This window comes from Fukomys damarensis, unplaced genomic scaffold (assembly GCF_012274545.1).
Source record: "Fukomys damarensis isolate Sample0158 unplaced genomic scaffold, DMR_v1.0_HiC HiC_scaffold_29, whole genome shotgun sequence".
Classification (NCBI taxonomy): Eukaryota; Metazoa; Chordata; class Mammalia; order Rodentia; family Bathyergidae; genus Fukomys; species Fukomys damarensis.
This window is the reverse complement of record NW_022900941.1, coordinates 5,139,858-5,152,725: the sequence shown is the minus strand read 5'-3', so window position 1 is coordinate 5,152,725 and position 12,868 is coordinate 5,139,858. Positions and strand designations below refer to the sequence as shown.

The 12,868-nt window shown below is 42.6% G+C and overlaps 1 protein-coding gene across 2 annotated transcripts in view; it reads left to right on the top strand.

Annotated features, from left to right (window-relative positions):
- The window catches only part of Cntnap5 (contactin associated protein family member 5), an 801,158-nt gene that overhangs the window by 453,275 nt on the left and 335,015 nt on the right, over positions 1–12,868 (top strand). For both annotated transcript variants that reach the window (XM_010637689.2, XM_010637692.2), the window contains exons 9-10: positions 5,644–5,793; positions 8,707–8,878. In XM_010637689.2, coding sequence (XP_010635991.1) covers positions 5,644–5,793; positions 8,707–8,878 — 322 coding nt within the window. The remainder of the gene's footprint in view (positions 1–5,643; positions 5,794–8,706; positions 8,879–12,868) is intronic.

The window sequence follows — 12,868 nt, the reverse complement described above, 5'->3', positions numbered from 1 at the left end:
ATATATATATATAAAGTTCTTAGGAAATAAAGATAAACACAAAGTCAAAATCATCATCAGAAAATAGCTTTGCAGAGACATTCATGTGTCAAAGTGATTCCAGGAGCAGGGCAGGACCAGCTCTGGCAGTCTGAGGGCAAAAAAATGCCTTGCCAGGGTGTTGGATGCCTTCCATCTTGGTAGCTGTGTGACCTCAGGGACATATTCCCATCTTCTGTGTCACTCTCTATGCATTTAGGACAACAAACTTTTACTTGGAGGTTGTGGGAACTGTTCAAAATCATGCATTTAAAGTCATTCGATCCTTCTAGTGTGTGTTATTAGCTGTTTTCACAGTAGGCTGTGTTTCCAGTGTTCGTTTGCATGGAAGGAAAGTGTCCCTTTCTGTACTCCTTTTATCACAGAGAAAACCATTCACGTCTGGATTTGATTCCTCACTTTGACAATCTGTCGCTCTGTGGAAAACTTTCATACTAACGCCCTGTGCTCAATACCGGGGCTTGGGAGAAGCAACAAGCACAAAAGGGAAGAAAGACCAAAATGTGTCCTTTATTTCAACTGAGATAAATTTTTAAGTTTCTTTTATTTTAGTGATTATAAAACATTTGGATTTTCTTTTTAGCAACTTTGAGAATTCCAGTTTTCAATAGAAAAGATACAAAAATTATGTGTGATTATATCCTTCTAAGTCATGTCACTCTTTCCTGGTTGAGACACCCACGGTATATATTGATTAGCTGGACGTTCCCATTAGCAGGATGTCAGGAGAATTCTTGGAAATGATACTTTTTCATAAATGTATTGTATTCCATGCCAGGTGCACGTCACTTTTCTAAACTAACTCATTATTGCTAAAAATACTGACAGTTTTACTTTTTTGTTGCCATAAATAATAGTACCATGAAGTATCTTGGCCATCTATCTTGGCTTCAGCTTTTGTTATTTTAAGAGTAATTCTCTAGAACAAAATGTCATGAAAAATGATGTGTGACATGCATAAGGTTTAGCTAAGTAGCACCATACCTACCTTGTAAGCACAAAGTCCTGAGTTTGATCCCAGGTACAAAAACTAAGATTTTTTTTTTTACAACTGTTGCTTTATTGTTTTCCAATTTGAAAGCTTTTTGCCTTGTGTAACATATGAAATTGCCTGTTTTCCTCTATATTCACTAACATCAAGTAGGGGCATAAAATATGATCCTTTTCCCCACCCATCACACTGGTGATCACTGGCAGGAGGCAGCTGAACCAGAGAGAAAAGCATGGCAAATTTACTAAATCTAATTTGTGGGTTACATGGAGCTTTTAGAAACAAAGACCCAAAGACCTAGGGAAAATATTTTTTTGCTTAAGTTAGATGAAGAATGGCTAGGGATGTGGAAATGTGATTGAACCAAAGCCTGTTACCATTATAGGATCTAATGATAGCAGACGGAGGGGGGAATGCCTGTCTTTTCAGATTCTGCTCAGAGTCTGTGCATGGCTTCTGCTCTCTCCAGGTTTTGGCTGGGACCCCTGTAGTGAGGATCTCCAAAAGATGAGGGGGAAAAGCAACTTTTGTGTAGTTTTTGGCTTGTTTTGGGGAGAAAGTGTTCTGGTTTCTACAACTTTCCAGAAGGAAGAGGGAGTATGGTTTTTATGACTGTCTTTCTGGGAGGAAGAAGGCCAGGAGGGCAGTAGAAACTCAGAGAGCTCTTCCTTGGGGGTTGTTCCTGGGCTCTTTTGTTCAAGGATTCAGCATGATACTGGGGGGCATTGTGTTTTGAGCCCAAAGATGTATAGTCAGCCTTTATTCTTTGCCAGTCTGGGAGGTGGAGATAAACAACTCTTCTCACTTCAGAGATTTATGCTTATTACCATCCAAATTTCATCCAGAACCTAAATCGAAATATCTAAGCCTCAGATCCTAAATTGTGTGGGTGCTTAGTGATGAAAGGTAGCCCCAAATGTCCTGCTCCAGAAGTGGTTTCCCATCCAGGTGAGCCTGGCCTCAGGAGTATTCCTTTCCTGTATACGCATGACATTTTCTATGTTTTAATGATATTTATCTTGAGGAGGTTTGGAAGGGAAGCAACCTGATAGAACTGATTCTCCCTAATTTGTGAATAATTAATAGCCCTCCAACCTGTACTTTTTAGTGAGTCTTCTTAATAATCAAGGCTTGGAAAATCTCTAGGGCTGTAATTTTGTGTCCATTAACACAATGAAGTAGAAAAGAATCCCCCAGTAGAAAAGGAAGACTTTTAAAGGGAACAGGCCATTTCACATGCCCTGGAATCAATTCCAGGTTCAGCTGCCCTCTACTTGTCATAGATTTTTCTAGTAGCTTCCCTTCCCCTTTTAATACCTTTAATGGAGACCTGTTCAACCTAGCTACACAAAGGAATCTCTGGGGAATGTTGGAGCCTTCCAAGGCCTGGGGCCACCACCACAAATGTGACTTAGCCTCATGTGGGGCTCAAGGAACTGCACCTTGAAAATGATCCCTGGAGATTCCAGCATTAAAAAAAACAAAACAAAACAAAACAAAAACCTGTTGTTTTAATAGCTACCTGCTTCCCCAAAGAGCTGAGGTTTTTACAAGGGCTACGCCTGTAAGGAATGAAGACCATCTAGGAAAAGCACCAACCAAAAGGAAAAACAGACACCCCCCCCCAGAAAAAAACAAACAGCAAAACAAAACAGAAGCAAGAAAGAAAAGACCCAACTAAGAGAACTCTCTGTAAGTAATTGAGAGATACAAAGGTGGTATAGGAAGGAGGCAGGGCCAGAAGCAGCACATAAGCTAAGGCTTCTGCTCTCCTGATTTTACCCAGTAGCCTTCTTCTCAGGCCAGTTTCGCCTGTAAATGCCTGGATGCTGGACTTCCAATAATGGAACACCTCTTGCAAGTTTCTTTCTTACTATGTCCTGGCCTAGCAGGGCACTTGTCCCTCAGGGAGTATTTAGACCTTATATATTGAACTAATTACTCACTTCCTTCCAGCCCAGTCTATAGCTTACTTTCAAATACAATCTTAGATTTTATGCAGATATATTCAAACAGGTATGCAAATGAGAGCAAACAATGAAAGTCCTGCAGCTGGCTATGCCCCCGAATGTTTCCCAAAGTAGTCAAATATTCATCACTAAGAAACACCTGACAGAGGCTCTGCCTCATTAATAGAGTCCCTATGCCCGGGACCCAAATCCCGGACCCTTCCTCAGACAGCTGCCCCTTGGGGGAAATGGGGCCACCAGACTGAGAAGCCTGTGAGTTCACCATTCACCCCAGGCACATGTTCAGGGCTGCAGCAGGCTGTAAGGTAACTGCCTGAAAATGCAGACAGACTCCTGCATCTGGGCTGCACTGAGCATACGGGGCACAGATGCCCTAGTGCAAACGCAGCTGGCCTGTGCCTGGAGCTGCTCATCTCTGGGCAGCTTTCCCAGCCAGTTGAGAGTTCAGGGCCACAAGCCCTGCATCTACCACTTTAAGCCTGAAGATCTCTGCTCCGATTGTCAGTGCTTTCTTACTACCAAGTACCTTAGGTGTGGCTCCTATAGGATCTACCACAGCTGGCTTCTTTCGCCTCCTGAAACAGCTCTTAATCCACCTCTGACTCTGCTTTTTCCCTGCTGTAACTCAAGTAAGATCCCACACCAGCTCTGCCTCCAGACTTCACCATTTCCCACTCTGGTCATCTTCTCAGAGGAGAAACAGTTCTTGAATATGCACCTTCTGTCCGGTCCTTCTCAAGGTGCAGACCCTCATGGACTCCCATGCTCTAAAGCAGCATTTTCAGTCCGCAGTGTGTTTTTTACACATTGGAATCACCCAAGTAGCTTTTGAAAAACAGTGAAGAGGCTCAGGGCCCTTCCCCAGAAATTCTGATGGAATTGGTTTGCTTAGAGCGCTCTCCAAAATCATGTGTCAAGGATTCTGTCCAAAACCTTCTTTGGCCTGACACGTCAGGCTCCGGGATGGTGGATCATCCTCCCATCTTCCTTGCTTATTCCTCTAGACACTGGTTTCTCTGTATAGTGTCTCTTTCTCCTAGCCCTTGCTCCCTGAGCTACAAACCGGCGCATGTTCAGACCTTCCCCTCAGGAGCAGTTATTTCTGTGAAACATTCTTGAGATCCTCACAAGGAGTTACACCTCTTTCATTTCTATCCACATATTACTGTTCCACCCATAATCATGGCTATTGTTATTATTGGTGTTTATTATTATTATTCCTATCATTGCTGTTATTATGAGCTTGCTTGTCTATCCCACTAGCCTGAACTCAAAGGATGGTATTAACCCTTTTCACCTGTGTCTAGTCCTTTTAACTATGTGCTTCCCTGGGATGGAGACCACATGTTGTTCCTACCCACAGTCCTTTCCAGTGACCACTGTACTTTCTGTTCTGTGCATTCAAGTTAGGTAACATCAATGCTTGCTTCTGACTGGCCCGAGCTATCCTGCATTCCCTCCGATATAGTCCTTACCTCAGCTTTAAGTACAGTCAGCGTCCCCCTCCATTAGGTGGGATAACTAAGATGATGAGAAGAAAGGCAGCTTCACAGATAGCAAGACATGATAAGGGACTGTCCAGTGAAGCAATCTGTGGCTCTCTGTACACTGCAGAGACGTCTTCGTGTCTATTATCAGTTAAGGAGACTGTTTCCTTCCGGCAAGCACTTCACACCAACAGCATGGAATTTTAGCAGAGGAGGCTGTTTTCAGAGATAATCAAGACCCTCATGGTTAGTTCCCAAGGAAGTTTCCATAATCAGTAAGGTCAGGAGGGCAGTGTGCAGTAAGACAAAAGACATCTGGGACAAAGGGACAGGGAGAAAAGACATTTGAATAATGAGTGTCCCTAAGCCTTCCCAGTGCCCTAGTAGTTTCCTTCACAATTTTCCCTGATGCTCAGTAGGTTTGATAATACTTGCAGGTGCTTAGTCAGAGTCTTGCGAAGACTGGTCACTAACAGCATGGCATGGAATTAGATATGGAAAGAAGTTGGAACGAGCCCATCTGCATTCTCACTGAAAATAGACTCTGTCTGCCCGGCACATCCTAGGACTCCAGCTTCCTTCATCTTCATCCACTTCAAAAAAAAAGCTTGCTGTTCCTGGATGTAGCTTAGTGGCTGAGCAGTTACTTTGCATGCGTGAGGCCTAGGGTCACTAGAAACAAGTTGTAAGTGTCTTTTATAAAAGACTGAGAAAAATAAAATTGCCTATCACTCCACCGTCCAAATGCTACACTCATTTTGAGGTTTGCTTCTTTGTTTTATGTTTTTCCTCTGCAACTACACATCAATAGATAAACCTATGTTCTGTGCTTGGTTGAAATATGTAAATCTATCTATCTCTCTACATAGGTATAGATATATATTGTTTTATACATTTTGTATTTTCACTTTTAATTTTACCCCAAACATATCAGACATGGTTTAGTCGCTTAAAAAGAAACAGAAGGACCAAGAGGAGAATTGAATGCAATGGAAGCAAAAGGAGACTCCTGAGTCAGCCAGGGGTTTGGATTCGGACAAAGAGAGACAGGGGTCGGTCTGAGAAGACGCCAGCCGCAGAGTTTGGGAGACCAGCGCCGTGCTCCAGACCGCCGGATCCGTCATCCCCTCGCTCACCCTTCCCATTTCTCCTGCAGGCAGCAGCTTGGATGATGGCCTGTGGCACTCGGTTAGCGTCAATGCCAGGAGGAGCCGCATTGCTCTCACGCTGGATAATGATGCGGCATCCCCAGCTCAGGACCTCACCCGGGTACAGATTTATTCCGGAAGTGACTACTACTTTGGAGGTAAACTCTCCAGCCTTGGGAGTTGAAGATGATGTTGGGCGGGGAGCAGGCAGTGGGCAGTTATTTTCACCAGGATGATTCTTGCTTTGTCAGTTAGTTCTCCCAACCCACATACAAACACACACTCAGGCCCAAAATAGTGAGAAGCAAAATCTCTCACAGCTGTGCAAATATAAATTATCTAGGCCAATGCTGAGGGAGAAAAGTACTTCAGCTAGAAGAGCTGGTGTTACATAACCAGGAGGTTTTTGTAGCTATGCCAAGCTCTGTGATCGCATCGGAAAGGAGAAACTCAGCTGAAAAGTGAGAGAAAGTGGATTAAGTGTCTACAGCTCCCACAAGAGGGAAAATTCAGATGAGGGGACAGCCAGGCTGCCCTGCTGTCTTGGTCCTCCCACTGCCACTTTCCATTCTGAGCCTGGGTATCAGTTTCCCATCTCTCAGAAGTAACCCTCACCCCTGAAATGGGGGCATCTGGCAAGGGGAGGAGGTAGGAGGCTCCACGTGGAGAAGGTGGCAGATTTGGCCTGATTCTGATGTCTCTGAATCCTGGAAATGTTTCAGTGACAAAAATACAAGAGTAAACTGATGGGAACAAATTAAGCATCTAATGCATTTTTATATATGCATATACATTTTATTTTGGTCTTTTGAATGTGTTTATCTTATTATGCTATCTGATTTCTCGATCAGTTTTGTATATTACAGAAACTATCTCTGAAGCAGAGTTAACCCCAGTGGGCGGCTAACCCTGCTGTGTAGTCCCCTAAATCCCTCACTTGGAAAAGGAGAGAATAAGCTCACTTGCAGAGCTGCTTCAGAGTTCAGTGAGAGCAGGATTTAAATTTCCATGATGAGGACTGGAGGTGTCGCTCCATGGTGACGCACTTAACAAGCATGTGCAAGGTTGTTGGTTCAATTTCCAACCCCCCACACCTACATATGCATAACGCACACATGCACACACACACACACACACACACACACACAGAATGGCACCTGCCATATGGCAGGGAATGGACAAACTGGTCTCAACTATTGCAGGCATGGACTGCGGTCTGGGCTATAGTTACCAATTCTATTTCTACTAGGGAATTGGAGAGACATATATACAGTTATATACTGCAGCAATGCCCCCGTCACACACACACACACACACACACACACACACACACACACACAGGCTGTTTACTTCTGATGTCTCTTACCTCCAAACTCTAGGATATTTCACTCATTTCTCTGCTCTCAAGGACATGTGGTTAAGGCTGTAAATGAAAATAAGTGTAAGATGCATGTTCATATCTTCTGGGAAGGAACCAGTGTGGAGTGACCCCTTGAGGTTGTTTTTCGGGGGAGGATGAGTCTCTGTCCTTCACCCCAGAAACAGCACATTTCCTTAGGAAGAGAATGAACTTAATGTGGCCCCTGTAAGTATTTTATGTGACTTGCCTCACTTGGTTCAAGCTTTGTGAGGTAGGTAATGATATCCCTATTTAATGAAAGGATGGATGTTTGCTGATATGATATAATCTGTACAAAGCCTTAGCAGTAGCAGTTAGTAGACCAAGAATTCAAATCCAGGTTTGTGTCATCCATGGCCCACAAGTGAAAATAAAGAGATGAAAATAAAGTCAGAAGAAGCATCTTGGGGTCCCCACACGTGCACCTCACAGACTGTAGAATTATGCGTCTTGCATACTATTTTAGCAACAGAGAAAGAAAAGCAATCTTGAATTTATTTCTGGCCAAAATGCTTTCGAATAATTACAGTACAATAAACATTTGATAAACCACAAAAGCCGTTATTGTTTGAATAAGTGCTATTGGAGGGGGTTTAGGGGGCCTAGATCATGGGGACGATTTATCTATGATTTGAACTATGTTTAAACAAACCTCCCACACATAGTTTATAAACTTAAGAAATGTAAAACACTAGCTCCAGTAATAATAGTCAACTTACATAAATTCTCTCTACAGCTCCAACTAGAAGTTGTAGCATCTCTCTTCATTTTATGGCATGCCTGTGAGCTGTTAACCAGCTGCTGGGCAGTGACTGTCTATTAGAGATGGCTGAAATAATTCCCAATTATTTATGGGTTATTGCCATGTTTTCAAGCTTGCATTCCCATATGCTCAGAACCTATTAAAGCCATTGAGATGGAGTTTATACAGCACACAAGCACTCAAATACCTGCATTGCTCTACCTGCCTTAATGAGAATTAGCTATGCCTTGGTTTCAAGCTATGCCAAATCAGTGCAATGCATTTTTTAAAAAGAGCACTATTTAAAAAGGTATTTGTTAACCTTTTACTTGTGCCATTATACTTCTATTACTATGTACATTTAAACCCATAATCCTGAAAGCCTGGATTTGCTGTGCACATAATTTCGAAATTACCATTATGTTCCTATGTGTACCTTTCTCAGGATCTAAACCTGTTAATGCTAACAATTAACCAGATAATTACTGTGCTGCCCTTCTTACCCAATGCATAATGTCCTTTGAAGGTGTGATTCAGAGTCGACTTGTACATTTGGATGTGTACTTCAAGACAGAGCTGAGATCCCCAAGTGGTTGAGGCCTATTGCTTCCCTGAGATGAGTGAAGGGTGCCGTGTGAAAGAATGGCACATAGCTTAGCGGTAGGAAGACAATGGAACAAGTTTGATGGAATTTTACTCTCAATCCCTTCAGCACACGTTTCAGTGTCCCATTAACTGATGGGCTACTCTGGTTCTGTACTGTTTCTGTCCCCTCCCTGCAGATGGTAGGATTTACAACAAAAGTGTGTGCACTGCTGTGAATGAGAAAGCACCAGAATAATTAGGCCTCAAGGTCTTCAGTCAATAGGTCGCCAAAGCGATGACAGATCGTTACAGCATTCTTCTTCATCCTTTTTCTCTGTCCCACAGGGTGCCCCGACAATCTCACCGAGTCCCAATGTTTAAATCCCATTAAGGCTTTCCAAGGCTGCATGAGGCTCATCTTTATTGATAACCAGCCCAAGGACCTCATTTCAGTTCAGCAAGGTTCCCTGGGGAATTTCAGTGATTTACACATTGATCTGTGTAGCATCAAAGACAGGTAATTATTGTCTCTTCTTCTCTGTTATCCTACCCCCTTGCTATTCTCACCGTTCGAAATATGATTTTCTTTAAGCAAAGTTCTGATCCGCCGACATTAGCCACATTAGACATAATTGAGTCACCTAATGGAAAATATTGCTGAAAAGATTTCAGGCCCACAGAAAAATGGTTTAAATTAGTGGAGTTCCTCTTCATGTTGACTTGCAGTAAATGGAATATGCAAATTAAATCAAAATACAAATTTGTGAAAGGATTAAAATTTTATGCATAAACAACATTTGATTACTTTGAAGTTAAGAGTGAAGCAAAAAGGAGGGAGGGATGGCTTCTCTCCTTTCCTGCGCCATCTCGTTCTTCACTACAGTGGGTATCTTTCCACCACAAGCATGCAAGCACCAGGCCCCCTGGAAACCTTACAGCCAAGGCTTCGCTAGTGTCCAGCTGCACTGTGCGGAGCAGCACTCAAGGGTGGCTGATCTTTGCTGTCACATAATTTCTTAGGCCTTGAGGAGAAAAAACTCTGGCTATCAAGAATCTGCTCTTTTGCTCTGCAACCTGCAGATCTAGCCACAGCTCATTTTTCTTTCCATTTCACCTAGGATCTGATCCCTCTTACAATGGAAGTTTATACATTTAAGGGCACACTGTCAAAAAACCATAGGTTCTGAATTTCCTGAAAGATTCGGTATGTTCCTTCTCTATCACCGACTTCCTTTGTTCTAATTCTGCTCACCTCAGTCAAGTATCATTGATGAAAGGGGTGAACACTCTCTGCTAAGTGCTTACCTATATTTTGGGGGTAGAGTTTCTCTGTTCATATTTTATCAGGAAATTCATCCTCCATTAAAATAAAGTGAGATAAATGACCAAGAAATACATCTGTGTTGTGGGCAAAGTACCCTGGCCCTGGGAATGACTCTCAAGGAAAGTTAGGTATGTGACACTAAATTTAATCTTAAAGGAGGAGACAACATAGGGCTTGGTTAAGATGGCGGTAGGTGGGATCTTGCAAAACAGCACTGTCAAAACATGGAACTAGGAGGGAGCATGGTATGTAAGTACACATTTTGACAATTCAGAATACTATATTTTGCATTTAAAATCTCTGCTATAGGGATGGGTTTTTAACCGATTATATGTAATGGTTACAATGACAACATTTTTTTTTCAGCAGTAAGCGATTAGTGGTATGCCTTACTATCCATGCTGTCTTCAACTCAGACAGTATAGCTGATTATGATGGCGAGTGAGTGTGGGGGTGGACTTGGGTCTGAACATATCAAGACCAATCTGGGAGAGCCATGTGGACTCGTGGAAAGTGGTTTCGTGCTTTAGGTGCAAATTGGATGCAACATGGTCAAATTTGTCTAGTAGGTGGAGTACTCAGGAACAGGGAAGATGCCTGGGTAGAGAGCAAGTGCACAAATATGAAAAGCTGAATGGCATCCAAATCATCTGTGCAGATTGTGGTCCCTGCTGGTGCTGGGAATGGTTGGTCATATTTGGTGGAATCTTACACTCATGTCTGTGTTAATATCACTACACATGGGAAGATCAACAAACCATACAACTTCCTGGCTCTTGCACTTCATTTATTTTTTTTTGTTTTACCAGCTGGAAAAGTAGATAATAAAATGCATGCTTCATGAAATGTGCTAGTTTGAAGGTCTCAGAATAAAAAATACTACCAGTGGCCACCCCTACAGTCTTCAGTAATGAGGGGCACTTTGCCATTCCGTCCACCAGCACAGCCTTCTGTAAAGCATGGATCAATGCAGGGAACATTTACCAATGAGGTCTCTTTGATACCTTAATCTCCATTTAGGGAGGCTTTCATTATTTTTGATTACACGAAGTCATTGCCATCTACACTGCATCATTGCTTTTGTGTAATTGTAGCCTTGTATAATTATGTTACATACAATTGTGTTTTAGTTAATTGTATAATAGAGGATTGTTTTTAGTTTAGTGGATAAATGGTATGTTTTTCTTGATTTACCAGACATTTTCTCTAAAACAAAGGAAAGCTGTGGCAAAATACTTGGCTTGACTCGATACTGATTGAATTGACATTTAATATTTGTTGGAGAGAAGCGAGAATTAGACGGGCAGGTGATTTCTGAGTTTTGCATTTTGTTTCTAATGTCTCAGTCTGTACAAGTCTTTGCCTTCCAGGTGCTGGATACTAGGTTTGTGAGACAAAAGAGAAATTGGTTGTGACCTTCCTTGCCTGGGATTCTCTCTGGAAAGGCTGTGGAAGACGTCATGAGAGTCTCTCCTTCCTCCTTACCTCCTTCCCTGCCCTTCCTAGTAACCAGCAGAGAGCTCCTTCCTTGCCTCCCTATCCTTCTTTTCCTTCAAAGGAAAGGAGATCCCACCTTCCAGTTTCTTTTATGCTGGACCCATTTACCACATAGATTGTCTTAGTGCTGGTTACTGTATAGAAATCAGATACCAGAAATTCCAGGTAGTGTTCATAGAAGAGCAAAGAATGTTCCCAAAATTTAAGAGCTTCCTCTGTCAAGGGCCTTAGGCAGGCTGCCCTGTCACTGGCCGCTGTTGCCTTGTCACTGGCCGCTGTTGATTATGGTGGCTTCTGTCCAGTTTGAGCTGTTTAAAATGTGCCTTTGCAAAATACATTTGGGAGATTGAAAGATTTTAACCAATTTCATGTCAATAATGGGCAAATCAGCAAATCTCAGGCCTCTGAAAGAAAAGAGGCAAGTACTAGCCAGGCCGCAGCTCTGAAATAATGGAAAGCATTGGCTTTAGGCAGTTGGAGAGTAGGACATCCAAGGAAACTGTAGGATAAGAAGCAGTTGGGATCAAAGTGGACCTTTTCTTGCAGTCCTCATACCCTGCTCATAATCCTTCTGAGGTATCATGTGCCTCCACACTCCTCTCCTACCAGTCAGACCACCAGTCTCATGGTGCCTCTGCCCCACGTTCTTATTCTTCATGAGCTACATCTGATCACTTGGACTTGAAGTAAGATACAATTCTCAGCCATCATTGAGAAAAATCTCCTTGAGTTGTTTCATTCAATGAATGACTGATTATAATACTCCCTGTGGTTCAGTCTTTTACACAGGCACTGAGTGAATAAGACAGCATTTTGCATCTTCCTGAGTACTATAGTATGGTCTAAGAATTGTAGAAGCCCTGCGGGTATAGAAGCACTAAGATCCTCCTTTTTAAGAAGTAAAATGAGGGGCTGGAGATTTAGCTCAGTGATGCGACTGCCTGCCTCACAAGCACTAGGTCCAGAGTTTGATCCCCGGTACTAAAAAAAAAAAGTAAATTGAAACCCAGAGAGGTATATTAACTTTTGCAAGTTCACACAAAGCTTAAATTGCAGTCAAGAACATTGTTAATGTTCTGCTCTGTACTGGCTGACAAACCGACACTAACATGGAAATGTTACTGTGGGTCTGTGACACCGAACATGTGATTCTGTCTTCTGCTAGACCACATACATTTTTGGGACTATGTAACATGTCATATTCTCTGTAAACTTTATGTATCCAAAGTGAATTCCATTTAAAGAGGGAGGGGATTCAAAGTGCTATGCATTGGGTGGATCCTGAATGGGCCAGGTCTAGAGATTTGCCAGCACCCTCGTAGAAGAGACCAAGTTTGTACCTGGAGCCATCCACAGTCCTTCCTTGGGTTTAAACTTATCAGGCAGCATAGAAAGATGTTGCATTATAGCCAGGAATTTGAGTTATTGATGTGAAGTCAAACCAGGAGGACGAAACAAAAATGTATCAAGGGCTCTCAGAATGTTCCTTGAGACCTGACTCAAAAGGGGCATTAAAATAAGCTCAAGGTGCCCTGTAAGCTCCTGACACTGGATTCCATCTCCCTCCAGGCTCTGTTTGTCTCTGTCATTGAGCTCATCCTTGCTTCCTATCTCAAACAAATCCTTTATGAATGCAAGAAGTGTTGGAGGCTTTGCCTGGAGGGGAATGTGAGTTTAGAACAGCTG